This window comes from Dromaius novaehollandiae, chromosome 15 (genome assembly GCF_036370855.1).
Source record: "Dromaius novaehollandiae isolate bDroNov1 chromosome 15, bDroNov1.hap1, whole genome shotgun sequence".
Lineage (NCBI taxonomy): Eukaryota > Metazoa > Chordata > Aves > Casuariiformes > Dromaiidae > Dromaius > Dromaius novaehollandiae.
This window is the reverse complement of record NC_088112.1, coordinates 14,573,811-14,599,540: the sequence shown is the minus strand read 5'-3', so window position 1 is coordinate 14,599,540 and position 25,730 is coordinate 14,573,811. Positions and strand designations below refer to the sequence as shown.

General features: G+C 46.7%; 2 protein-coding genes across 4 annotated transcripts; one reads left to right on the top strand and one right to left on the bottom strand.

The window, feature by feature from the left end:
- Position 1: 1 nt before the first annotated feature.
- On the bottom strand, positions 2-9,239 carry KIF20A (kinesin family member 20A). Of its 2 annotated transcripts, none has more exons than XM_064521006.1 (19): positions 9,141-9,239; positions 8,350-8,525; positions 7,757-7,846; positions 7,518-7,637; positions 6,931-7,069; positions 6,646-6,833; positions 6,414-6,558; positions 5,627-5,827; positions 5,277-5,388; positions 5,112-5,183; positions 4,378-4,521; positions 4,128-4,293; positions 3,704-3,868; positions 2,855-2,994; positions 2,657-2,759; positions 1,830-2,037; positions 1,391-1,482; positions 978-1,115; positions 2-487 (listed from the first exon to the last, which is right to left on the bottom strand). In XM_064521006.1, the coding sequence occupies exons 2-19, from the start codon at positions 8,506-8,508 to the stop codon at positions 215-217; spliced, it is 2,655 nt and encodes an 884-aa protein (XP_064377076.1). In that variant the 5' UTR covers positions 8,509-8,525; positions 9,141-9,239; the 3' UTR covers positions 2-214. The 2 variants fall into 2 exon arrangements, with proteins under 2 accessions (XP_064377076.1, XP_064377075.1); XM_064521005.1 differs by having other exon boundaries at positions 9,048-9,204.
- Positions 9,240-9,306: 67 nt separating this feature from the next.
- BRD8 (bromodomain containing 8) lies at positions 9,307-25,730 on the top strand. 2 transcript variants are annotated; one of them, XR_010391744.1, is made up of 22 exons: positions 9,307-9,391; positions 9,748-9,844; positions 10,621-10,690; positions 11,641-11,690; positions 12,821-12,943; positions 13,102-13,182; positions 13,649-13,713; positions 14,286-14,422; positions 16,362-16,506; positions 17,715-17,924; positions 18,323-18,603; positions 19,117-19,572; positions 19,930-20,023; positions 20,237-20,283; positions 20,675-20,889; positions 21,222-21,314; positions 21,534-21,602; positions 22,285-22,462; positions 23,151-23,255; positions 24,109-24,153; positions 24,753-24,929; positions 25,319-25,730. XR_010391744.1 is itself a non-coding variant. In XM_064521004.1 (21 exons), the coding sequence occupies exons 1-21, from the start codon at positions 9,373-9,375 to the stop codon at positions 25,376-25,378; spliced, it is 2,811 nt and encodes a 936-aa protein (XP_064377074.1). In that variant the 5' UTR covers positions 9,307-9,372; the 3' UTR covers positions 25,379-25,730. The 2 variants fall into 2 exon arrangements, 1 of the variants encoding a protein (XP_064377074.1); XM_064521004.1 differs by lacking the exons at positions 24,109-24,153; positions 24,753-24,929 and adding an exon at positions 14,855-15,070.

The following is a 25,730-nucleotide window of genomic DNA, read 5'->3' as shown; positions in this document are numbered from 1 at the left end:
CAAAGAAGAACTTTCCTCATTATAGTGTTTAAGTTACAAAAGCTTATTTGTCCACTTTGGTTTTGATTAAAAGTTTAACCATACATATACAAATGTTTACGTAAGCTCTCAAGCAGCTACAATAATAAAAAACAAGCGCACAAACAGATGCTATTATATTGGATTTGCCACCTGTTCCAGTAATAGTGGGGCAGAGATATCTTTTTGGTAAGTGTCATAGAGCAACTGAACGAAGTTGCCACCCTCTGCCAACAACAGGACGGGAAGCTGAACGTGGCAGAAAGTTGTGCAGGAAGGGCTTTTTACCAGGAGGTTGGTTTGGTTGTAGATTTTCCCTGTTGGCACAGAACCGTTTCTTTAAGGTAGATGTTGGAGGAGCCTGGAGCTTCTGCACAGTGTGGTACTGTTCAGCAATGCAAGCTGCTTTCTTCCTCAGATCTAGTTTTACCAGCATCATGTTGTTCTGCAGTTCTGCCAGTGTTTGGTCCTGAGAAGGTGAAGGCAGTATATTCAGATCTGTGACAATTTCCCTAACTCCCTAGCTACTATGAATTGAATAGTGAACTTTGGCAAAGGCAGTTTAACTGGTGTGCTAAATAAGACCATATAAACTTCTACTGACACCAGTATAGCCATTTAATGACAAAACAGGAACAGTAAAGCTAGGAAAAAACTGAATCCATCCTGCTGCAAAAACATGCTGTCATAGCAGCTGTGAGGGAATGCAGTGGTTAAGGAAATGAAAACTCAAAATTCTCCTACTCTCAGTGCAGGCTGTCAGGTGACTGAACAGGAACAATCTGGGTCCAAGTTATAAATATGCAGTTTGACTCAGTCATTGAAAGAGTTAGCAATCTAGCCCCCTAATGCAATAGACATTTATATTTGCAGCTGCAAGAACCTAGGTTTATCTGCTGATTATGGCAAAGTGCCTTAGTCTAAATCCCCTGCAACCCACAACAAAACAGACATGTTACCTGTCTAGCCAGAATGTCATCACAAGTACAGAGGGCTTCTCGAAGTTTTCCTGCACTTGTACTGTGGCAGCACGCCCTCTCTGCAGACTGGAGAGACTCCCCAAGTTTCTGCAATTCTGACCGCAGCAATCTGACATTCTACAGGAGGGAGAGATTTAATGTAACATCTAGTTTTGACATTGCTCTGGAAACAAAGGCCCTTCAAGGTAACCCAGACACACAGTACTAAGGTGAGGTCCAGTGGTGTCACTGATAGCAGCACCTTCCACCCATCTGATAAAGGTCTGTTTTCAACAGATCTCTTGCCTTTAACCATTCCTTTAAAAACCTGGAGACTGCAGCTCCAAACACTCTAAACTTGCAACTACTTCCCCTGGCAAGAGTGCCTTTCTGTAACACAGTGGTGGATTTACCTTTTGCCCATCCTCCAGCTTCTTGTCTACGTCCATAGTAATGGGTTTGGCAGAGGGAGGTGGCTCCACTAACTTCTGGTACTTGCGCATCTCTGGGAACAGACAAAAGCAGCAAGCTATAGTATATTCATAAGACTTAAGTTTTTCCTCAAGTTAAGTAGTCCCTTTGAGACAAGCTGCCACAGGCAAACTGAGAAAAGCTTTGGGTTTGTGCAGACATGGCTATTTCATCTCCCTTCAGTTAAGTAAAGGGACTTTCTAGATTCTGTGATCATCATGTAAACAATGAGGACAAATCCATCCAGCACACTTCCTGTCTCCTCCCACAACTCAAAATAGTGGTTTCAGGATGTCCAAATCCAGTACACAGTACTGTACTCTGACCCTCTGCAAGGAGGCCTCAGACATTGGCAGAGCCAGTGCAGCACCACTGCATTACCTGCTGTCGCCATATTCAACTCCATTTGACATTGCTCCAGTTTGGCTTTAGTTTCTAGCAGCTCCTGTTGCAGAGTGGATGAGGCAGCCACTCGCTTTGATCTACGCAGGCCTTGCTCTGAGTCCTTTTGCTTAGTATGCAGGTTGTCCAATTTTTGTTTTGCCTCCTGCAGAGCAGCTTGGAGCTCCTCTATCTTCTCATCACGCTCCTAAGAGAGCAAGTTTGTTTATAAAGAACTAACAGAATTTTCTTAACACAACTTTTGCTCACTGAAACTTCAGTAACTTTCAGTTTCTTAAATCATGCACTTCACACACTAGACACAGCACTTAATGTGCTTAAGTGAAGACAGTGAAGCCATCTCCTAATGGAGATCCACACACAAGGGATTTTAGAGATTTGGCATCTTCAGAGGCCATTTAAATGCCATAGAGTGAAAAATTTAGACTGGCCTGTACCCATCACCACAACTAAAAACGAGAGGAGAAATTCACAGAACTTGTGTTAATCTGAAGACTGTAAAGCAAGTCACTACAGAGTCAAAGGGTGGAGGGATATTATTTATCTTGAGCAAATAGAGGAATTGGAATGGTGTTACATTAGCTTACAAGCTATGGGCTGAAAACCAGAAAGCCTGGTGAACTATGTAGAGCAATAGCCAAGAAGTAAGAACTGTGGATCCAGCTATCAAGGAATACTACAGCACACAAAAGCAAAACCCTTGGCCTCAAGTTTGCACAACAACCAACTTCCTGGATTCAAATATCTTGTGTCCCTTCCCAAACCCACTACCACTTCCTGATGTCATTCCACAGCCCTGAACAAACCTGGATCTCCTCCTGGTAATAGTCAGTCAGTGACTCCTTCAGGTTATTCAGTTTATCTTCATACAGTTCCTCCAGCAGCTCCTTCTGGGCATCCACATGTTGGCTACAGAGAGCAAATAGGCATCAGATCTGGCAGTTCTTGGTCTCCCCTATGCTGCTGCTCACCTTGATTCTGATCACTCTCAAAATAAGCTGTACCTGCACCACTGCTCCTTCTGTTGCAGGTGCTCTAGCATCTCATTGCAGATCTCTTCACGGAGGCGCATTTCTAGTTGCAGCTTCTCCTGCCGCTCTTGCACCAGCAGCTCTCGTGCAGCCTCCACTACACGCAACAAGTCCTGCAGTAAGGACACAAAACTGCTTTGTCCACAATGCTGATGTGCACAACAGCATTAAGGCCTAGAAAAAAAAACCTTGCTGATCTCATACCTCCAGGCTGGGTGGATCTAGGTTTAAGATGCTTTAAGTCACTTGTAAAGAGAAGTTGCCAGTCTTGCTCTGAATTCCTCTCTAGTGAGACTGCCTAAACAACACTGCACTCCAGATGGAACTACCTCTGGAACAGTTTCCCTTCCTGCACTGCTGAGGACTGCACTGGCCTTTGCTACCTTGGCACGTTACAGCTCAAGTCTCTCTAGGTATATGACTTCCCTCCATCTCTTGATCTTTCAGCTAGTCCAGCTGCCCATGCTGAGTACCTAAAAAGCTTTCTTATTTTTCCTCAATGAATTTAAGCCATCTGTTTTGCTTTCTGATCTCTAGATTTCCCTTGCACAGTAGAGATTATGGATCTGCAACTGAGCTCTTACTGTCACTATTCCACAGATGACAAAGTGTTTCCAAATTAAGTATATGCTTCAGATTTTGACCAACTGCTGAATGTTTTCTTCATGGATTCCAAATTTCCTGGTCTAAGGATCCCACATCCTTCTGAGGTTCTGTCATCTCTATTTATTGCTGAGTTCCAGCTCAACCTCCCAGATCAAAGCTAACAGTCATGTTCATGCCCCTCCATCTATAAAGGATGTAAAACATACCACTACCCACCTTCTTCTCATACATGGTGATATCTGTTTCATCCTCACTGTCATCTTCTGGTTCCACTTCTTCCTTTACCACTGCCTCTGGACCCTGGCTGGTTCGCCTGATGTGCTCTTTGATGATTGATTGTATGGACGGAAGTCCTACCTTTGTGGGAGGTGCCTGTACAAGCTGAAGGGAAAAGGGCTACCATTACTTCAAGTCCACAAAACCGGCAAGTCACATAGTCTTTAAACATGACACTTTTCTGCAGTTTGTCAAACCTCTAAATTCAGCAGAATCTAGAAATACTACAGAAGCAGTAATCCACTGGAGAAGCATGGGGAGGACTTGCAAGCATCCCCCTGCTCCCTTGTGATGGAAAGGGCCCCATTCCCACAGAAGCAGGAAGTATCCTGAGCATGCCACAATCCTGAGATGTACTACTGACCTGGCTGGCAATGGCTGAAAACTTGGCTACATACAAAGTCTCATCATACGTAGATGCACACTGGTTAATGTTGACAATCATGCAAGAGCGTCCACGTCCAGTGAAGAAACCCTGGAACACACGGGTTAGCTTGCTGTCCCGGAAGGGAACCACAGTCTGCTTCAGTCTGTAGGGAGAAAGAAGAGTGGGATGCACATGGGAAAGCACAACAGCTTCCCACACACCTTCTTATGATGTCTTGGATACTTACTTGGACTGCTGGTTCTGGCGGAGGGCAGCAATGCAGCGGCCCAGTGTATGCAGGGAGGTGTTGATGTTGTTTGCCTCTTTCATTCGGTCCCCACTTTTCTGGTCCTTGCAGCGCTCTGACCCCGCAAGGTCACACAGGGATAGCCTGAAGAAAACACAGGAGATACTGCATGACCCTCTTGGCTTGCCTTGTTCTACCCAGGTTTAGAAGTCAGACATCCGGTGATCATCTAACCCTGCTTACCCTTCCAGCTTCCTTAGAGCACAGGAGCACCTTTGCAGTATAGGCTACTGCTGGATGGTAAGATCTACCTTAACTGTAGGGGTTACACAAGGTAATACCAACTTAGCTTAGTAGTGCCAAGATGGAAGATCATCTGCCAGTCTTCAGGACATCCACTTTCCAGGTACTGAGTCAACTCATTTCCAGATAACTACATCCCAGGAACAGGCATCAGCAACAGTTAAACCAGTTCCAGTACAAGGGCAAAGTTACCACATTCTCCCTTATTCAGAAAGCCTGATAACTACCTCAAGCTGCACTTTGCAGCACTCCTCACAAACTCCTTCCCATTATCAATTCCAGGACTTACAATGGGAATGTTTACTCCTTCCAGGTACTTTCAACTAGACCCACCTCAGTATACTTCCCATACCCCGATCCATAACCACAGCAGAGACAGGAAAGTCAAGTCCACAGGAAGAACCCCTAGTCCTAAAGGGCATGAAACTCACTCGCTGATTTTGGGAACAATTTCACTGCCACCTCCTTGCAAGTGCAGAATCCGAATAGAAAAGATGCTGTGACTGTAAGAAGAAAGATGCAGATATTTAAAAAAGGAAGTATAACCCTCAGAATTGTATGACTCATTCTAAACACACTCTGTTCCCACCCCAGACCTGCGACTGGAGTTCTGGTTCATGTGGGTACTAGCAAAACTCTGGTTTTTCCGACCCAGTTTCAGGAGCTTCCAGGCCTCATCAGCATCACGGACGTTGATCCAATTTAGATCTGGAAAAGCAGGCATGCATTGGGCAAGTCAGTTAGGAGACTGGCAGAGAAATAATTACCTCAGCCCAAGTTTCATTGTTGTACTTCCTTGGCATTAACAAACCTCATTCCACCCTACCTAAACATCAGAAACCTCAGGGCCATGGAGAACATTATACTCCCCAACACATCCCTCAAGTATGATCCACCCAGGCCCACCCCTAGCAGGCCATTAAACATATCTTTCAGGCAAATCTACCTTTCACATAGGGGTTGCCAGTCTGGTCTTCACAGAGCCGCAACGTCTGCCTCTTGCGGTTCTGGCCTGGTAGAGCTGGTTCTAACAAGTCATAGATTAACTCATTGTAAATCTCAAAGAAGGAGACCCAGATGGAGAACTGCACATCTCCTGTGGTAGTGAGTGAAATACGATCCAGGTCAGCCCAGCGAGGGCCCAGTTCTGGGGAAGAGTAAGAGAAAAATGCATGACTGCAGCCTTTCACAAGTCCAAACAAACTGAATGGTTTAACTAGAGGCTGGGGTAACTTTCCTCGGCAGAAACACTGTCCCAGACCCAAACCTATTCTATACCCCTCCCCCTCCATCCAGACCTCCTCTGATGCCTACACCCAGTCAGCCAGTCTAAGCTTCCGTTTAGCAGCATCCTCCTTTCTGTATAAGGACTTTTTATATGCTTGATCTCCACTCTAGAAGTATAGGATATCTTAAACAGGAGCCCTTCCTGGGATAAGTGGAGTTATAGTCCTAGTTAGCTTGATGACTGTTTTTGGACATCTGATCAGCTAGTAGCTCCTGGGTTTGACAGTCTGGGCACAAGTGCTCAGAGCAGCCTGTCACCTTAGGCACTCTGCTTTCCACCTATCCCCATAGCATAATGCTCAGCTGCTCAATAAGCAGCTCTTTCCCCAAAAAATATCTTGAGGCTGCAGAATCTTCACTCCCTTATGCACCAAATAAGCATTCCTTTCTTCCTCCAGCCTCCAATAAAAAGCAGCAGGTAGTACACAATATGCTGCCAGATGTACCTTCTGTCTGGCTGATGTCTGAATGGTTGGTGAATTGGCTAGATGAAGAGAGGCCAGCAACCCCACTGTCGAAACTACCGCTCGTGGTGGCCTGAAGCTGGGATTCTGCACTATGACTCCTCTTCAGTGGTGTTAACAGCTCCTCCTGGAAGGAGTGAAGAGCATGAGCCTGTGCTACAACACCATCGCTTCCCTATTCTTAATATAAGCAACCTAGAAGGAGCATGGTTACCTCCCACAGACCCCCTCGCAGCAAGGTCTGTTTCTTGGTCTCTTCCAGCCGAACCTGCCTGCTGTCCAACCACATCACCTCATTGCAGAGTGAAGGTTTCAGATCCATGGCTTGATACAGTCGGTCCCCCACACTATTGAAGATGACTGCTAAGGACCGAGGCAGAATCCCACCATCTTTGCTGGTACCTGAGGCAAGAGCAACCACAGCAAGCTGAGGACTCAGCACACGTGCAGAAGCAGACAGCTCCCTTAACAGGCCACTAACATCTAGTATTCTTCTTACCCTGAACAGTGTGAGTCTTCCCTGAATTGGTGATGCCATAAGTGTAAACCAGCCAATTCTGCCCATTCAGTACATCCTTTACCACTTGCTTCATTGTATCATCAAAGAACAACTTCTGCCCCACATCTGGCCCGAAAATCTGCAAACAAGACAAAGAAAATAGGTAGCCTCACAGTGATCTTTCCTATCTTCTGACTATCACTTGTTCAAGTGATACTACACGCTACTACTGTCCCCTCCACTCCCCCCACACCATGAACATAGACTCAGCAGTCACTCCAGGCTAAGTCCCTGCAAAAACACTCTGATCTTTTCACCAGCCTCTAGTGTATTTAGAGCTCCATGAACAAAAAAAAAAGTTTCTCATTTGCTGCCAAAAAGGCTGGCAGGCTCAACTAAAAAAAAAAAAAAAAAAAAAAAAAACAAAAAACAAAAAACCCACACTTCAGTAGAGCATTGTACAAGAGAACAACATAACTCACACAGTGCATTGGTATCACTGATTATTATCAGCCCAGCTTTTCTAGCCGTAATGCTGATTTAAGCTCAGAAAAGTTCCAGAAGGATTGTTTGTCCCAGCTGCCTACCTGGGTGAAAGTGAATCTATGCGCTGCTTGTCCCACTCCACGTTCTGTGCTCCGCATGGTGAAGGAGTCCTTGGGGGCTTTTAGAAGAAGGGTCTCCGAGTTCTCAATGCAGACACAACCCTGAAAGACCAATTAAATCCCATCACTGCAATGGCTTACAAGAGGCCATGGCAAAGAATGATAGCTCCTCCAAGCATGCAGAGGCAACTATCTCAAAGTCTGCTAGTTCAATGTCTTACCTGATCTTCCCCTTTTTCCAGCTCTGTAGCCTTCAAGGGTCGAACTCTAAGATACACCTTTACTTTCCCATTACTGTCTTCAGTTACAGCCTGCAAAATCAGCACAGGTTAGATGTGCTAGCCAGAGAGGCCACACAACCGTCTGTCAGACTCAGAATGCTAATGGGAACCACAGCATGTAACACACACGTGGCTGTCCTGACCTGGTGCTCCGTAACTAATGAATGTTTCAGTGGTCCCAAGAGCCCCGCAACACCAGAAAACAAGCTTGCTTACACATTTTGAGGCACCCTGATATTTTCTTTTTGTGTAGCTATTGAATCAGACCAACAGCCCAAAGACCTGACACTAAAACCAGCTCCCAGATCAAGCATCATACAAGAGGCACCTCCTGGTTGTGGCCATCAGAGTACACTCCTCACAACAGAAGCCGCCCCCCCCAGGGAGGCAGGATCTTTTCTGAAGGCAATATTTTGTTCTAGCCTCCTCTGAAGGGCCGCTGTTCACCCTGTATCACAACACCTTTTTGCAGAGACACAGCAGTCACAAGCCAAGATACTATCCTGCTTGTGGAAAAAGAGCTTCAACCTCACCTGCTGGGAGCCCCCAAGGTCTGGGGAGATGGCAGAGAACTCTGACAGCAGGTCCTTGCGCACATCAGCCCCAAACCCCGTTGCTGTGGATTCAAGAACAGGGGAGGCTGCAGCCTCATCATCAGAGAACAGCCCTGGGGAGAGGAGTGCCTGGGCCATGATGTCTCACACGACTCCTAGAGAAAAAGGGGAGCAGCAGAAATGGTGTGATGCTACAGCAGCCTCCAGGAGTCCAAGCTTCCCTTTTCACAGACACCCGCCATGCACACAACCCTCAGCTCACACACACACAGACCACTCCCCAAGACCCCACGGCCATACATACACACACAACCCAACACATGGGACCCTCCTCCACACACACAGACCACCACACGCACACAGCCCCACATGGGACCACCCCCTTCCACAGGGACGCACACACACACACACACACCGACCACCCAAGCGGGACCCCCCACACACACACACACCCCCAACCACCCACACGGGACCCCACACACACACACCCAACCACCCACGCGGGACCCCCCCGTCCACACACACACACACACACACACACACACACACACACACACACACACACACACCTCACCACGCAGGCTCCTCCTCCACCCACCCACCCCACGAGGCAAACACCCCCCCCTCCACAACTACACACACCCCCCCGAGGGAACCCCCCCGCGACACGCACGCACCCACGAGGCAGGAGCCCTTCCCCGAGGCACCGCCACCAGGGACGCGCCCCCCGCACGCCCCGGCACCGCTGGGCCGCGACGGCTCGCGCGCACCTCGCCTCCGCGCAGCGCCTTCTGTTAGCGGTTTCAAACCCCGCCGCACGCCCGCTCCGCCAATAGGAGCCCGAGCCTGCGCGGCCGCCAATCACCGCCCGGCCGTGGGGCCGCAGGGGCGGGGCCCGCCCGCGCGCCCACCCGCGCGCCCGGGGGTGGCTGGGGGAGCGCGCGCCTCCCGGCGGGCTTTGCGCGCGGCTCCGCCCTGCCTCCCTCGGGTCGGGCGGGGAAGATGGCGGCGGGGACTGGAAGTGAGTGTGGGGCTTGCCGTGAGAGGCGGGGGGCGGCGGCAGGAGGGCGGCGGCGGCAGGAGGACGGCGGCGGCCTGGGGCGGCGGGGCTGGCGGGGAGTCAGGGAACGGCCCGAGGAGGGTCGAGCGGTTCTGAAGGGAGGGGGCGGGGCCAACGGGCCCGCGAGAGGGGCGGGGCTATGGCTGTGGGGCCCGGGAGGGGCGGGCCGATGGGCCAGGAAGGGGCGGGGCCATGGCTGATGGGGCGGGGCGCTAGGCGGGGGCGGGGCGCTGGGCGGGGGCGGGGGTCGCGAGGCCCGGTGCCGCGCCGGGCTGCACACCAATGCGGATCAGTGGATTTTCCCCTCCTCCCGGCAGAGCACAAGCTGCTGAGCGCCGGCCCCACAGAGCCCTGGTCCATCCGCGAGAAGCTCTGCCTGGCCTCGTCCGTCATGCGGAGCGGCGACCAGAACTGGTAAGGCACTGAGCAGAGCCGGTGCGGACCCTGACGTGACACTTGCTGGTGCTGCCCGGCCGCACGCCGCTCTGCGTTGGGTTGTACGCACACCGTAGCTGCTGTGCTTCACAGAGCGGAGCACAGATCCGTGTTGTGTTGGCATATTGGGCTTCACCACATCGGTTGGTTGCGCAGTGGCTAGTACTAAAACATTGTGCTTTCCACGTACACCACTTTCTGTTGAAAACAAATATGGAGGTGTTAGACATGTGCCTTGAAAATCTTTGTTCTTGTTTTCGAGCTACTGTGTAAAACCAGAAGTGTGTTAATTAGGACAATGAAAGAATAGTTTCTAAATTCGTAAAGTTTATAAATAGCTTATAAAAAAGAATGTTTATAAATTCAGTGTTTATAAATGAGGTGCGCTGCAGTCAAGAAATACATTTAATAACATGTTCCTGATCATCGCTTCTAGACTCGTGGCTCTGTTTTGCTGCCTCCTTCCCTCACCAAAGTAAAGTTTTTGTTGTGGAAATGTAGAAGTGTCATCAGAAGCTAGAAACCTGTTTTTCAAAGCAAGGGAGGGGGTATGTTTTTGAGAGCAGGTAAATGTTTTTGAGTCCTAAAGCTGTCCTTGAATAATTCCCAAACATAACAACTCCATCTAGGCAAGTTTACTGTGCTTATGGGGACTATTCGGAGTAATGAATATCAAGACAGGTCAGCACCATTTCACTGCATGTTGGTTGCGGTGGGAAATAGGTTGACAGTGGTTCACCATTTCTCTTCTGTAGGGTCTCAGTCAGCAGAGCTATCAAACCTTTTGCAGAGCCAGGCCGCCCACCTGACTGGTTTTCCCAAAAGGTAAGGGACTGGCTTTTGAATCTTGCAAAAAATGAGTTTCTCTCTTGGATATCCAAGACAGCTGCCTAAGAGACTGTTATTTTGGTTTGTTTTTTGGTTAAAATATAGGAAAAAAATCAGTTTTATGTTTAAATCAGATTAAATGCTTTTTTCTGTTTCTGAAGTTAAAATTGAGCTTACAGTAAAAGTTGGGAAAGGTTCATAAAAAGACAAGAAGGGTGATCAAGAGCATCCACATAAGGGACGGCTAAGTAAGCTAGAACCCTTCAGTATGAAAGAGGGATGACTAACAGGAGATATGAGAGATGTTTGTAAAATCAGAAGTGGCATGCTGAGGCTGAATAAGGATTAATTGTTCACTATCTCATCCAATACAAGAGTTTGGGGGCATTAAATAAAGCTAACGAGGCAGGTTCAAAGCAAACCAATATGGCACATAATTAAGTTGTGGAATTCCTTGCCGCTGGAATCTGTGGTTGGCCTTGTATTGTATTGTATTTGTGTCATTTGTATTATATTGTATGTGCGTCTGGCTGTTGGGGCAGGCACCAGAGAGGTTTGTGGTATAAGTGCTAGACAGAGATTCAGAGACTCAAGGAAGGAGAAGTCTTTTTTCTTTCTTTCTTTTCTGTGTTGCTTACTGTTTTCTAAGTTTCAATAAGCTGTGAAACTAGCCTTGTTATAATGCTACCTTCTCTTCTCCATTGAAACATTTTTGGTGCATGTTCATAGAGGGAAGCGTTGCAGCTACAGCTCCTAATCATGCTTGCTTTCTTTGATTTGTGGATTGTTATTTGGGAACATCTCTTCTTTGTTTTTGTTCTGAAGGTTAGCCTGGGCAGTGCTAGACCAGGGAGGGAATATGCTTCCTCATGTTGAGGAACATTAAATTGTAGTTATGGAGGAAACAGGCTGTTGGGTGTCATCTGACTTTCTTTGTTTCTTCTTAGCACTGTGCCTCCCAGTATTCAGAGCTCTTGGAGACTACGGAGACCCCTAAGTGAGTACAAAGTCTGAAGCAGGGGCTGTCCACAGCAATTCTGAAGGAACTTGACAGTTCTTACAACAAAGCATTTGATAGTAGTTGCCCCGGAGGAGTGTACAAGAATGAGGAAATTCAGTTTTGACATCTGGCTTGGCCAGACAGTGTGATTAGGGTATGGCAGATGTTGAAGACTGGCTCAATGGGAAGAGCAGCTGGGAAGCAAGCCCAAGGTATTCCTTAGGATATCCTTCCCTTATCTCTTTTATCTGGTCTTCTCTTTTGAAAGATTGAAGTACTTCAGTAATACATTGTTTTAAAACTGGTCACTATGTGCTTGTTAGTGTCTTCCACATACTCCTGCTATCATTACAGTGCCAGTACATGGGAAGGTATTTGAGGCCTCTTGGCCATAGGTACATTTATACGAATTGCAGTGTGCGTTTGGGGAGGCAATGCAGCAAACAGGAACATTTGTTTGCCTGGAATAAAACCCTACACATTAGTCTTATTGACCAGAAGATCATATACATAAAATTATACATAAAATTATAATTCCGAATAAGGAAAAAAAGAGCAGAAAACTAGTAAAAGTGAGAAGGTGAAAAGTTATGATTGTCTTTATTTTGCAGTGGTTTCAGGTAGTTTTCTTACCAGTGTTATCACTGCAGCTTTGTGGTGTCAGATATTTCTCATTCTAAGTTCAAGCATTTTGCATTAGGACTTGACATCAAATTAAATTGAAGGCAAGATGTTTAAAAGAAGTATTTATTTATGATAGTGCTAAATGAGCTAGCAGTAGAGTTACGAAAACAAAGGGCCTAGTAGAGTTATTGAGAAAAAGTAGATGTTTCATCACAGATAAGAATAAACTTTTCTGAAGTTGAATGATTGATTTGCAGGTTGAAAATTTGAAATGGGCTTGCATCTTAGATCTTCTGAAGTCTTTAATATTGGGCGCATTTAAGGATTAGAACTTACCAGAAGAGATTGCTTGAGCATTGTGCCTTCCAATATTATTTGAGGGAAATTGAATGAGGAGGTTGATTTTTGTGACAGGAATGACAGACAACAGCCATTTATGAAAGAAGAACTGGGATTTTCTATGATTCATGCCTGAACTGTTTTATTTTTCTCTTATTCTGTAGGAGAAAACGTGGTGAAAAGGGAGAGGTTGTTGAAACTGTGGAAGATGTAATTGTGCGGAAACTGACTGCAGAACGAGTTGAAGAATTGAAGAAAATTATTAAAGAGACGCAGGAGAAATACAGGTATTTGGTAGAGGCATTAAGCTGTGGTGCAGCTGAGGGTCGTGTCTTGAAGAAATGGCATAGGTGGAGAGGTGCACGGGGTAAAAATATGTGAAGCAAGAACTCCTTAGGATTTATTGTTCAGTGATCAAGTAAATAAGAAGATTTTCTGATTACAGGCAACTCAAGAAGGATGCAGAGCTGATCCAGGCTGGACACATGGATAACAGACTGGAGGAGCTGTGCAATGAGATTATGATGTGGGTTATTTACTTATTTCCATATTACACTTCCCTCTCAGATTGTAGTTCCCTGACACTTTGTGCCTGGCAGACTTCTCTTGCTCAATGCACTTAGGGTTGAGAGATACCGGGTAGCTGGGAAGATGCTTTGGCTCCTGAGGGTGGACTTAATTTGGATTGTGGGGCCCTGGTTTATGGAGAGCGTCTTTTGGAGTTCTCAATAAGAGCTTGGTGATGGCTTGCAACACCACACTTGCTTCCTCTGTTTTAATAGTCAGCTGGAAGTGAAATTTTCTGCCAAGTCTGTCGTTCTCTGACTGGCCTCTGGCTCCACTTCCCTCCTCAGAGAAATTGAGCCTGAGCTCGCAAAGGCAGTTCATTATTGCCTAGAGATTATGGGGCAGGGATCTGTAAGCTGATTGTGCAGGAAGAACTAAAGGGCAACAGGACACTGTGTGACAGTAGGCTCTGATTCTATATACAGAAAGAAAAAAATGGAGGAGGAGGAGGCAGAAGTGAAGAGGAAGGCTACAGACGCTGCTTATCAGGGTAAGCTGGGAATGTGCTTCCTTACTCTTCCTCACAGATAGAGCATTTGGGAAATATTTAGGTCTTGTTAAGATCTGTTCAAGAGGAATTCCTTTACCCTAACAATAGCAAATGAAATTTGTATTCTTGTTCCAACACTGTATTTGTAACAGGGAAAAATGCAAAGACTTCTGAGAAGAGAACAAGTTTTGTAAAAAAGGGTGTATAAGAGGAAGAAGTATTAGCAAGAAGCTCTTTATTAAATTGTCAGGCTTTTCATCTCTTTAGTTTTCCTCTTGATCATTGTGATGATAAAGTAGAGAGAGGTTTGTTTTGATTATTTAATCCATTTTATAGTTCTTAGGGTAATTCAGTGAACCAGTGTGCCAGTGGTGGGAGGTGGAGAATACCTAACCACTGGGGAAATTTGAATTATCAGTAGTATTTGAGAACTGAGCCTAGTGTGGTGCAGGAAGTTCCCATAATATAAGTGGTTGTTTCCCTAGGGTCCTTTAGGACAAAGACAGAAGTAGCCCTCAGGGACTGTCCAAGATGGAGTCATGGAATCTCACTTTTTTCCTCCTCTTTTCCAGCTCGTCAAGCCATTAAGAATCCGCCACGACGATTAACGGGTGTGATGGTTCGCTCTCCTGCAGGTTCAACCTCCCCCGGGGGGGACTATGCTCTGGGAGATCTGTCTCAGCCTGCTGTAGATGAGGCCAGCCCTGGGGTAAGGATGCTTCCCATGGCAAGAGGGAAAGACCAGCTTGGGACATGGGGCTCTGCATCTGTCATGGAACAGGAGCCTGGGGAGAAGCCCTTGCCTTGTTTTGCAGACTTTTCTCTATGGTAGTTCTGTAGTGTGGCTGGTGTACAGTGCTGTTCGAGATATGTGTCGTCTTCGATGTCTGTGATAATCAGGTGCTTGGATCAGAGGCTGTGTAGGGGCATCAGCGGGTTGGCCAGGCAGTCTTCTTTGTGCCTGGGAAATGGTAGTACAGGGCAGGGAAAGGATGAAAGCATTTGCCTGGAGTAGGTGTAGCGAGTGAATGGAGTAGGTGTCTGCGGTGTGCTGGATCAGTGCTCTTGGGGGAAGGAGCAAGTGGGTCTAGTCCGTGTGGTGGAGTGTGGCTTTGAACAGTGTGGTTTTTCTCTTTCTCAGGTCACTCCAGGGACATTGCCCAGCACCCCAGTTGCCTCCTTCATTGGAATCCCTGACACCCCTCCAGGCTCTGCTCCCCTGGATGCCCCCATGACCCCAGTCACTGATGATTCACCCCAGAAAAAGATGCTAGGACAAAAAGCAACTCCGCCTCCTTCCCCTCTGCTCTCAGAGCTGCTGAAGAAGGGCAGTCTCCTGCCCACAAGCCCCAGGCTGGTATGGAGCTCTCTGCTCATATATGCAAGCACACGAACAATCTGATCCAGACTCTCCCACTGAAACGGGGGAGCTGCAAAGGCTTTTTAAAAACATACAGTTTTTATTAGAGTCCCAACAGAAGTGAAATTTGAGAGATGTAATGACCCTCATGAGCCACAGAGGTGGGACCGTTTCCCAGTGGTACTGTGGGTGCCAGGCTGTAGAGGTCAATCAGCACATAAGACTGGCTAGCTCCCCTTGGTCATAAGGAGTTGGAGTTGCAGACACTGCTGGAGGAAATTATTCTCCTTACGGGGTCATGTTAGTAGGCATCATCCTGGTCAGTCTCCATGGAGGTGTTCTTGGTGCTTTCTCCTTTGGGCTGACAATTCTTGTTTACATCTTGGCGGGAAGTTGAATTTTAATATTCAAGACAGGTCTTAACATAGGAATAGGGAGTCCTTTAATGAAGTTTATGACCAGTATTGAAGTGGACTCAATCTTCTGCTAGTTTAGGTTGTAGACAGTTATTAAAATCACTGTGATGACAAGCAATTTTGGCCCTCCTGGTGTTAGTGACTTTGGAAATATTAGAAGGGCGACCATTGCCCTTCATTGTTCAGAGCCCTATCTGAAAGTAGCAGCCATCAGCCTGCCTGTGTTATGGCTCCCTGTGTCAGTGCTTGTGAAATGGAATAGATGTATTGCTGCTGGCTTTTTTTTTTAATAGTCAGATTTGGGGTCTTGTCTTTTTGTTAGCTTGCCTAAAGGCTCCATGGGTTATATGTTTGCAGGGTGCAATGTAAGGTATGAGGAAGCGAGGAAAAGAGACTGGCTGTGCAAGACTTTGATTGGGTTTTCTTTGTATCGACAGTGCTGTTTTGCATCTGCTTCAAGGTCTATCATAGGTTTATTGTGTGACCTTGATGAAGTTACTTTCCATCTTGGTGCTTCAGTTTCCCTCAACTCAAAAAAGGAATAATTCCCTGACATCTGAGAGGGTAGAGAGACTAAATCTGTTGTATTTGCAAAAAATTATAAGATTCTTGAACAGAAGAACAGAGTTAGAGCAAATTATGTATTTGGCCTGACTTCAAAGGAGGATTGCACAACAACTGTATTTTAGCTGAAGAACTACAACTAGTTTCAAACTCTTGTGTTGTGCACTTGCATAAGAGGCCTCAGGCAGGGACTAGGCCGGACAAAAAGCACAGAAGAAATGCTGAGACACCAAATGATGGACATATTTGTGGAGGTGCATATCTGGCAAAGAATCACCAGGAACTTCAGTTGTGTCCTCCTTTGGCAGGTTGGTGAAAACGAAATGGCAGTGGCTTCTGGTCACATGAACAGCTCAGGAGTCCTGCTGGAGGTAGGAAGCGTCCTTCCAGTGCTGCACAGTGGGGAAATGCAGTCGGCACCTGGTGCTGTCCCTGCATCTCCTGCTGCTTCAGGTAACTTGCAGGGACTCTTCCTGTACAATTCTCCCTTCAGACATACCTGAGGCTTTAGCAACTTTCCAGTCACATCCCATAATTTCACAGACTGTTTTAGGAATCCTAGTTAGAGAGAGATGAAGACATTTATCCTGGCGGGTGTGGGGGATTCTTTGAGTTCTGCTGCAGTTTCTGTATCCCTTCCCCCCACCCTTTTTTTAAGACAACTCTAATTTTTACAGAAAAAAGAGTACCTTGAAAGATGACTGAAGCAATTAGACTTGATTTGACCCTGTTCCATCCAGTCTAGCTTCAGGTTTTGATACTGGCTAATAGCAGGTATTTCAGTGTAGAAAGAAAGATTTAGTTGAGAGTTGGGAAAAATTGGGTCTAGTGTCTGATTCTCATTTTGTCAGACTGCAGCTCCCTGTGAAGCTGGAGAGCTCACATATTGTGGCTCTGCTTTAGCTCAGAGGTGCGTTAAGGATTAGACCACAATGGACTGTGAGCTCTAAGATAAATTCCATACAGGAGGGTGGAAGGGACAGTGCAGGAGTCTTTGCATTGAACCTTTCTAGAGAAACATCCCTAAGGTAAAGTTCCTTTCTAGCTCGTGTTAACCAGTGGTTTAGTCATGCTGTCTGGAACTGATGATTTATGCCATTCATTCATATATAGTTCTGAATGGATAAGCTCACTTTCCTTATCCATGTCTGTTCTTTAACTCCTGCTAATTTGGTTGAGGTGGTTAAGTAAATTGAGACTGGAAATTATGATTAAGATGAGTGGCAGCCTTTGAGCTAAGAGGAAATCTCCAGGAAAGACCTGCAAAGAGATCCCCTCTGCTCCCTTCTGGCTCTTGTGATAAGTGTTTGTCTTGGCTTACCCTATGTGGCTCTCTCAGCACTGTTTTTGAGATTTCCCGTAGTTTTATTGGGATGAGCCTTTGGAAGGGCATCTCTCTGCATGTGTGGCTTAGCCTCTCCAGCCCTTACATTGAACACAGTGTCCCATAGTCTGCATGGTTCTGTCTCAGACTGCACACACCAAGGAGCCATGCATTTTGCTGCAGACTCTCCGTATAGCTTTTGGGACCATGTGTAGGTACTTCTTAGCATCCTGCCCCAGAGGAAGCCACTAGCTAGCAAAAAGCCCAGTGGTGGCTTTGTGGACTTCAGTGGTGGCTGCTTCTTGCTCATGTGCTTTTCCCTTCTACTCTCTGTTAGGTGCTCCTACGCTTTCCCGGCTTTTAGAAGCTGGTCCTGCACAGTTCACCTCACCTCTTGCTTCCTTCTCCGCTGTTGCCAGCGAACCTCCAGCTAAGCTCCTACCACCCCCAGTAGAGCCTGTGTCCCAGGCAACCATTGTCATGATGCCCACGCTGTCAGCACCATCCGTTGTGCCACCAACTGCAACTCCAGAAAGTGTAGCGACAGGTGCGTTCCTGGACTACGCACCCAGCAGGGTCTCAGCTGGGGCTTTTGTCATCGTGGACTCACCATCGTTTCTGAAAGGATGCTTACGGCTGGGTTCTGGAGCAAACAGATGGTGCTCTTGGAGATGGGATTTGAACAGGATTTGCTGGGCGGGGGTGGGGGTGCTAATGGTATGTTGCTGGATTGTGATTCAAGGTCTGGATTCTCGCTTTGTCTCTACTGTGGGAAAGCAAACATGTCATCCATGTTTGTCTTTTATTTTCCTATGCAATGCTGTTGTGGGTGGATTTGGGATATGTGTGATTGGTGCTTGGTCTTACCCACTGCAGTGTTCCCTTATGTGGGCATGACTTCACCAGATTGGTCTCTGATTGTCACTCTCACTCATCCTTGTGCAGTGAGCCAGCCAGAAGCCTGTGTTTCCATGGAGGCAGTATCTGATTCCCATACAGTGACAGTGTCCATGGACAGCAGTGAAATATCCATGATCATTGATTCCATCAAGAAAGAATGCCTGGGTTCTGCAGCTGGCAGCGCTGCAGGGTCTTCCAAAGATCACTGCATGGATGGGAAAGAAGACCTGGATTTAGCTGAGAAGATGGATATTGCAGTGTCCTACACCGGGGAAGAGCTGGACTTTGATACTGTTGGAAACATTATAGCCATCATTGAGGACAAGGTAACCAGGCAAAGTAGAGAGCCAGTGCATTTTGTTCCACATCCAGTTAGATTAATCTCAAGTAATTACTATTTGCCAGTTAGTCAGCTTATACAAGCAAGAAATAACTATCTTAAGCACATTCTCACCCTCTTTTTCCAGGTCAATAGGGAATGACCCTATGAAACCACTGTCTGCCATGTTTAGCTTGGTACTCCACAGTACAGAAAGAAATCTCTTCCTCAGATTGGGTGGGGTTTGGGCCATGGATCTGGCAGACAGATGAGTGCTGCTTATGACATACTTTTCAGGAGCTATATATTTCTGAAACTGAAAGCTCCCTGGGAGGCAAGATCTCACGCATATTATGTAGGGGAATGATGTGAGTCCTGCTGCTAAAGGCAGCTGAGTAGACACAGTACACTGGGGTTTTTCTTCCAAAATTGGCTCATTACAGCATAACGTTTTGAATTTATTTTTAAATGCTTTTTGTTGACCTTGGCCTGCACTACTGTGTGTGTTTTGGGAATAAAGGTAGACGACCATCCTGAAGTCCTGGATGCAGCAGTTGTTGAAGCTGCTCTGTCTTCTTTCTGTGAAGATACTGATGACCCTCAGGCCCTACCTGGCCCATGGGAACACCCAATTCATCAGGAGCATGAGAAACAGGCCCAGATACCCCAAGTGTCTGTGACTGTGAAGCAGGAAAGACTGGAATGTGAGGAGCCAGAAACGAAGGGAATTCGAGACCTAATGGGCATTGGAGAGCTGGGATCAGAAATAAAGACAGAACCTGCAGAGCAGGAGCAGAATCAGCTGGGTCCTGAGGAACCCATACCAGCAACTGCAAGAGCAACAGAAACACCAGAGCTTAGGAGTCAAGAGATAGAAGAGGATCAAAGAGCATCTGTGACAGCAGGAGAGAGTTCTGAAACTGAGATAGAGTCAGCCAAGGGCGAAGACCCAGTGTCCAATACAGTGAAGACAGAGGTATGTGAGCAGAGAGGCTGCCTGGAAATGGGGTGAGGAGAAAGGAGCAGTTGTGGCAGGTAGGAGAGAAGTTTAGAGGAAGGATGACTGCTGGGTTTGAAGGTGACCCTTCAATAAATGTGATTGATTGTTTCCTTTGGGGTCATGCTGCTGATCTGTTCGATCTGCAGGTCAAGCTCTCCTCTCTAGGCAGTGCCTTTATGTATCTTCCCCTGCCCATGTGCAGAATTGCTGTTGGGAAGGTGCTCAGTGAACCTCATTGCCTTTAGTTAGGTTAGGGTGAGCGAGATGTGCCCACACCTTCACTGAAGTAAGCTGACACAAACATCTAGATTTGTGCATTTCTCTTCCCTCCAGACCCCACCTGATGATGATTCATCCCCTCCACAAGTCCCAAATGTGAGTGAAGACTCCTCACAGGCTGATGTTCAGCACAAATTTGAGCTGTCAGGTAACTTAATTCAGCTAGGAAATCTTTTATGTGCAACATTATTAGCTGGATAGCTGTTAGTGATCTTGTTCAGTTTTTGGGGAGGAGGGAGAAAAGAATATATGTGCAGGAACAGTGGTAATTACTGCAGGATAGTAGGTATTGGTGCAGGAGCTGAAGTAGGAAAGATTACCTTGGAGAATCATAACCTTGCTGCTTTTCTTTCTTTCTCAGAGTCAATGAAGGAAGAAGCCCAAGCCCTGTTTAGGAGTCAGATGAAGGTAATTCTGAATTGGTTGTAGTCATCTTGGGTTCAGTAGTTATGACATCTTGCTGCTGCTGCTTCCTAGCTCCCATCTGCTGAAAAACAAAGCTTATGTTCAGCTTGCTGCACTGACAAGAGAGTGGGCTGTCTGAAGCTGGAGCTAAAGGGAAGATTGCTTCAGACCCTGTAAAGCTGTGTGTTGATGTGTTTCTGTGTGTGTCTGTGTGTGTGTGTGTCTGTGTGTGTCTGTGTGTGGTGGAGCAGCAGGCAGCACAGAGTGACTTGAATTTCGTGGAAGCACCTTTACAGCAGCTATAGTAAGAAAATCACCTTTGTTAGCCAAACTTGGAGGCTATGAGTCATTGTTGTAGCAGGCTCTGCAGGCTTATGTACTGTCTGTATTTCAGGATGGGCAGGGTGAAGAGGATGATGAGGATGGCGCCAGTGAGGCTGCCAGTTTGGAGGAGCCCAAAGAAGAAGATCAGGGTGAGGGATATCTATCAGAGATGGATAACGAACCCCCTGTGAGTGAGAGCGATGATGGCTTCAGTGTCCATAATGCACCATTACAGTCTCACACGCTAGCTGACTCCATCCCCAGCAGCCCTGCCTCCTCGCAGTTGTGAGTATTACTGAAGCTCTCAGCCACACCAGTGCAAATCCCACGCTGTTTAGTGGAGGGAGCATGGGATTCTTGTGTCTGTTTTGCCGACTAAGTGGGTTTGAAGAGGGAATTTGTTGATCTGTCTGAGACGAGGTTCTTACTCATAAGCACAAGCCTGCAGACAGCACCATAGTACTAGGTCCCACTCTTTCTTTCTGTCTTTGGCATGGATTAGTGTAGGCACATCAAAGGCAGAGTATTAGTGTTATTATTAGCAAAATGAACCGTAAGTTTTCTGCTCCAAGACAGTGTGGAGACTCCTGAAAGAAGTCCCATTCTTTTCTTCTCAGCTCTGTGTGCAGTGAGGACCAGGAAGCAATACAGGCCCAGAAGATCTGGAAGAAAGCCATCATGCTAGTTTGGAGAGCAGCAGCTAATCACAGGTGAATTTGATGTTTTGAGAACTGGAAGAAAAAAATGACTAGTCCCAGGCAATTCTCCACTCTCCTGTCTCTGAGGCTCATCTCTTTTGGTACTGGGAGATGGCGAATCACATTGCTTCTGGTAGCAGACAGAAAAACATAAGAGCATCTAACAAGTATTTAAGGATTGCTGCTTTACTAGCAAGAACAGGGTACTGAGTGGACTCCTTCTCTCTGCAGGTATGCCAATGTCTTCCTACAGCCTGTGACTGACGATATAGCACCAGGCTACCACAGTATTGTGCAGAGGTGAGAGGAAGAACACTTATATAACAATTTCTGACAGGAAAGGTTTGGTTCTCAACTGCCATTCAGACTACAGGACTTGAAAATAAGTTGCTTTCTAGCACCATTTGGTCAGAAACAGGTTTCCCCAAGAAAAAGGCTGTCTTCGGTAGCAGACAAGTTTTTATGTAGCCCTCTCTTTAGAGAGTTCAGTACGCTGACTTATACAAACACTGTTTATCAGCAAGGTGATATGTGACTGTGGTCTGCATCTTCAACTTTCTATCCAAGGATAGGATTTAGCCTTTGAAACTCCACAGACCCATCTTCTTTAGTCAGCTATTCTACTATCAAGAATAATGTTCTCTTCTGGAAAAGTTAACAGAATCTCCTGCTAGCTCCAAAACTCTCTCCTGAACAGTTCAGTGGGGTAGCTCTAGCTCCCTAATGTCTCCTTCAGCGATGCTGGGATCTCAAATGCTTCTCTCAAGGCATTGTCACCATTCATGGTGATTGCTGTACAACTCATGTCCCCTGACCTGAAGCCTTGGAACTCAGGAATACAACCTGTATGGAAGAGGAGTTATTTGGGTCTGGTGCTACTAAACTGAGTAGATGGTCTAATAAGGCATGTCGCAGACTCAGATCTGTTTGCAAAAGGGAGAAGGAAGAGTTAAATTTTGTTCTGACTGTGTTTCTTTCATAGGCCAATGGATTTATCTACCATTAAGAAGAACATCGAGAATGGGCTGATACGAACCACAGCTGAGTTCCAGCGTGATATTATGTTGATGTTTCAAAATGCAGTTATGTACAACAGCTCTGACCATGATGTGTACCACATGGCTGTGGAGATGCAGCGAGATGTCCTGGAGCAAATCCAGGTAAAGTACTGAGCTGAGGCCAGTGCAAGGCAGAGCATGTGCCTTGGTTCATAGGTATGGGAAAGACTTCTGAATGTAAGACCACACCTTTACTTGAAATGTCTTTGAATGAAGTAGTCCCACCCTCCCCTGCATCTTTCTTGTCCTTGTCTTAGCTCAGGTCGTGGTGGTGAACTAGACTGGAACCAGCGTAGGTTAAAACTAAGACAGCCAAACGTTTGTCAGGTTCAGCCCAGACCAATTTCAACTCTAGTGCCCTTCAGGAGGTACACACGTGCTCAGGTCAGCAAGAACCGCGGTGTGGCTCAGGAGCAGAAACAAGCAACAAGATTGAGGGACAACAGGGGACAGGGTTGCTTCTTTTGGTGGCTGTGCTGGTTTATGCTGCCTTTAAAGTGTATGTGAAACTGTGTTCTGAGACTGTCCTCCTATTATGTGCCATTTAAAATTGCTGAAGTGGAATTTCCCAGCTGGCAGGGCTAACAAGGTTTGAATTGGGTTTTTACAGTCCTTCAGAACTTGTGGTTTCTGAGGTGAAAGGAGCACTTTATTTTGAGGAGCAGACAAGGAACTGAAACTGCCTGTGACCTAATCATTCCCAGCCCTGTGGTTCGTGATACTAACTGACAAACACTAACTGAGCTTGTTTTGCCTGAGAATCTTAACCGAGAGTGTGGTTTTCATGCAGCAATTTCTGGCCACGCAACTGATCATGCAAACGTCGGAGTCAGGGATCAGTGCAAAGAGCCTGCGTGGGCGAGACTCCACTCGCAAACAAGATGCTTCAGAAAAGGTGAGGATGCCACACCCTGTGGAAGGGCGGTTGATACCTTTGGGAGAATCCCAAGCTACTACATGAAGTTGCCATACCAAAGGCGTAGGATGTTTTTAAGATCGCAGTAGCTCCAGCTTCTTCATGTGAAATCTTTCTTTAAATGTGTCCTTCAGTTAGACTTCAGCTCTGGAGCTGTACTTTATCCCAAAGACAGGTTTCATGAGTTATATGTGTAATCCCAATAGTTCTGTTCCCTGTTTTTAAAAACAAGTGATCAAAACTGGAGGGAAATGAGCAGAGTATTGGAGGAGACATGATACAGCAGGAAGGTGAATGTGTAGAGAATTGAAAGACTAGCCTGCCCGTGTTCTTTGCTTCCTAGTCAGAGATTTTTAGAGCTAGGGAATTACTGCAGTCTGGTCTGCTGTTTAAAAGCACACCAGAGAACCTTCGACTTCTGCATTGATCTGAACTAGTAATCAGTGTAGGGGTTTTTTTTTCTTTTGTAAAGACACGCCCAGACTTGATTCAGGTATTTTCAGGTGCTCTTAGCTGGTGCACATAACATTGTGACAGCAAGGACTGCCTGCTTAGCTGTAGTGGGGAGTATGACTGAATGCACAGTGCAAAGAGATTATTTGGTAGGGCAGAGCTTGCCATAGCTGAGGAGGGAAAATCCCTTTCCTAGCATTCTTACTCTCGCAGTATCCCTCTTTTGTCCATTTTTATGTTCCTGCTACGTAAGACTGCTGCCATGCGGGAAGGGGAGCGGGGCATATGTTTCTCTACGCTGATGTATGTGGGCGCATTGCTTCTATGTGGTGTGTGCATTTCTGTATCTGATAAGTCCTTCTGTTTGGCCTTTTAACAGGACAGTGTCCCAATGGGCTCTCCTGCCTTCCTTCTCTCTCTCTTTGTAAGTATTGAAAGGCTGCAGCAGGCACTGTGGTACTGCTGGCAGTGTGCTCTGCTCCTTGCCTGGGTGATCACTGCACTGTCACAGCATCCTTAGCATTGCAGCAGTGTGTGTTAACTTAGTGGCTGTACAACCATGGTCATTAGAGAAGAAACATCTCAGTCCCTTGTTCTCAGCGTGGGTGAGTGGGAGGGGCTTGAGTCTTTGCTTCTGGTTCCAAGTGTTCTTGTTTTGTCATCTGTCGTTGCTATTTTCCACAACTTCTCTCCTGCTTTCTTTCCATGTAAGTGGGAAGACAGGTCAAGTGCCGCACTGTAATTCTGACATCTCTCCTGCTTATACAGCTGCCCCTTTCTCACGTCCAAGAAAGTACAAAGGGTCTGGAGAAAGTGAGGAATCAGCTGTGTACTCTAAAAATCATTCATGGTCCTGAAAACAAATAAGATACCCTGCAGAAATGTCTTGATCCGTGCCTATGGTGATCTGGAAGTGTTTGGAAAGCTATTCCCTTCTGGGAACCCCCAAGTCTTTTGAGTGTGGGAAGGAGAGAGGGGAGGAAGATGGAGAGTTTTTTTTTTTTTTCTCGCATATATCTAAAGACAGAGGAGTACTCCGGGAGAGTCAGCATATCAGCCAGAGGGAGAGGGCAGCGGATCAAAGGAAGCTCTCAGCTCGCCTTCTACTCATGGAGAGCAGCTGTGCGGAGAAGCTAGGGAGCTAGTGCCAGGGTCACTCAACTGGAGGATCACTTCCCATAGGGATCAGCAGCTGATAAGGTAGGTTAGTCAGCGGTTTCCTCTTCACATCTTAAGAGCCAAGCTAGAATCTGTCACTTGTGAGAAAACCTGCACTGGGTAGGCTCTAAAAGCATCCATCTGGGTGAGAGCCTTGCTGCCCTTCTCTGTCTTGGCTGTCAGCAGTGCACAGAGATGCTGCAAATCCCAGCACCTGTGTTGAATCCACAGTGATTTTTGTAGGTAGGTCCACAGGCAGGCCTCCCCAGGCCTTCTTAGGACAGCTTCCCTTTCTCCCATTTGGAAGGCAGGGAAAGGTGTTACAAGATGCACAGTTCCTTGCCTCCCTGAGTACTGGAGGAAGCATATTGGATTTAGGGTTTCCTAACTCTCTCTGCTAATGCCAGTCCTTTTGTTTGCCTGGTGACTAGGATGGAGGCACCAGAGGGCGTCGCTGTGCCATTGAGGCAGACATGAAGATGAAGAAATGATGCTGCAGACAGATGGAAAGACCCAGCACCTGGCATCCAGAGCTGGAGTGCCAGCAAGACGCTGTTACAACTGTCAGAGGAGGAAGAAAAGCTGTGTGTTCCTTTCTGGGACCTGTTCCACCTTCTTGGCTCATCCCTCTGGAAGCAATATCTCGTCAGAATGTGTAACCCAAAGAACCTTCCCTGGAGGGGAAGACTAGCCCTGCTGCCTGTTCTAGGGCAGTAGTCTTGGGCTTCATCAGTGTTCTGGTGTTAGCTAGCAACTGGTGGCTCGTATGTACTGTAATGTGAAGTGTACAGATTTTTACTAGTGATGTGTAAATGTGTATGTATATTAAAGTCTGAGAACAAA

Coding starts and splice junctions, on each gene's coding strand:
- KIF20A (XM_064521006.1), bottom strand. CDS start 8,508: ATGGCCCAGGCACTCCTCTCCCCAGGGCTGTTCTCTGATGATGAGGCT. Junction 6,559..6,645: donor TGCGAGGGGGTCTGTGGGAG/GTAACCATGCTC, acceptor CACTCCTTCCAG/GAGGAGCTGTTAACACCACT. Junction 5,184..5,276: donor AACCAGAACTCCAGTCGCAG/GTCTGGGGTGGG, acceptor TTCTTCTTACAG/TCACAGCATCTTTTCTATTC.
- BRD8 (XM_064521004.1), top strand. Junction 20,024..20,236: donor GCACAAATTTGAGCTGTCAG/GTAACTTAATTC, acceptor TTTCTTTCTCAG/AGTCAATGAAGGAAGAAGCC. Junction 20,890..21,221: donor AGCCCTGCCTCCTCGCAGTT/GTGAGTATTACT, acceptor TTTTCTTCTCAG/CTCTGTGTGCAGTGAGGACC.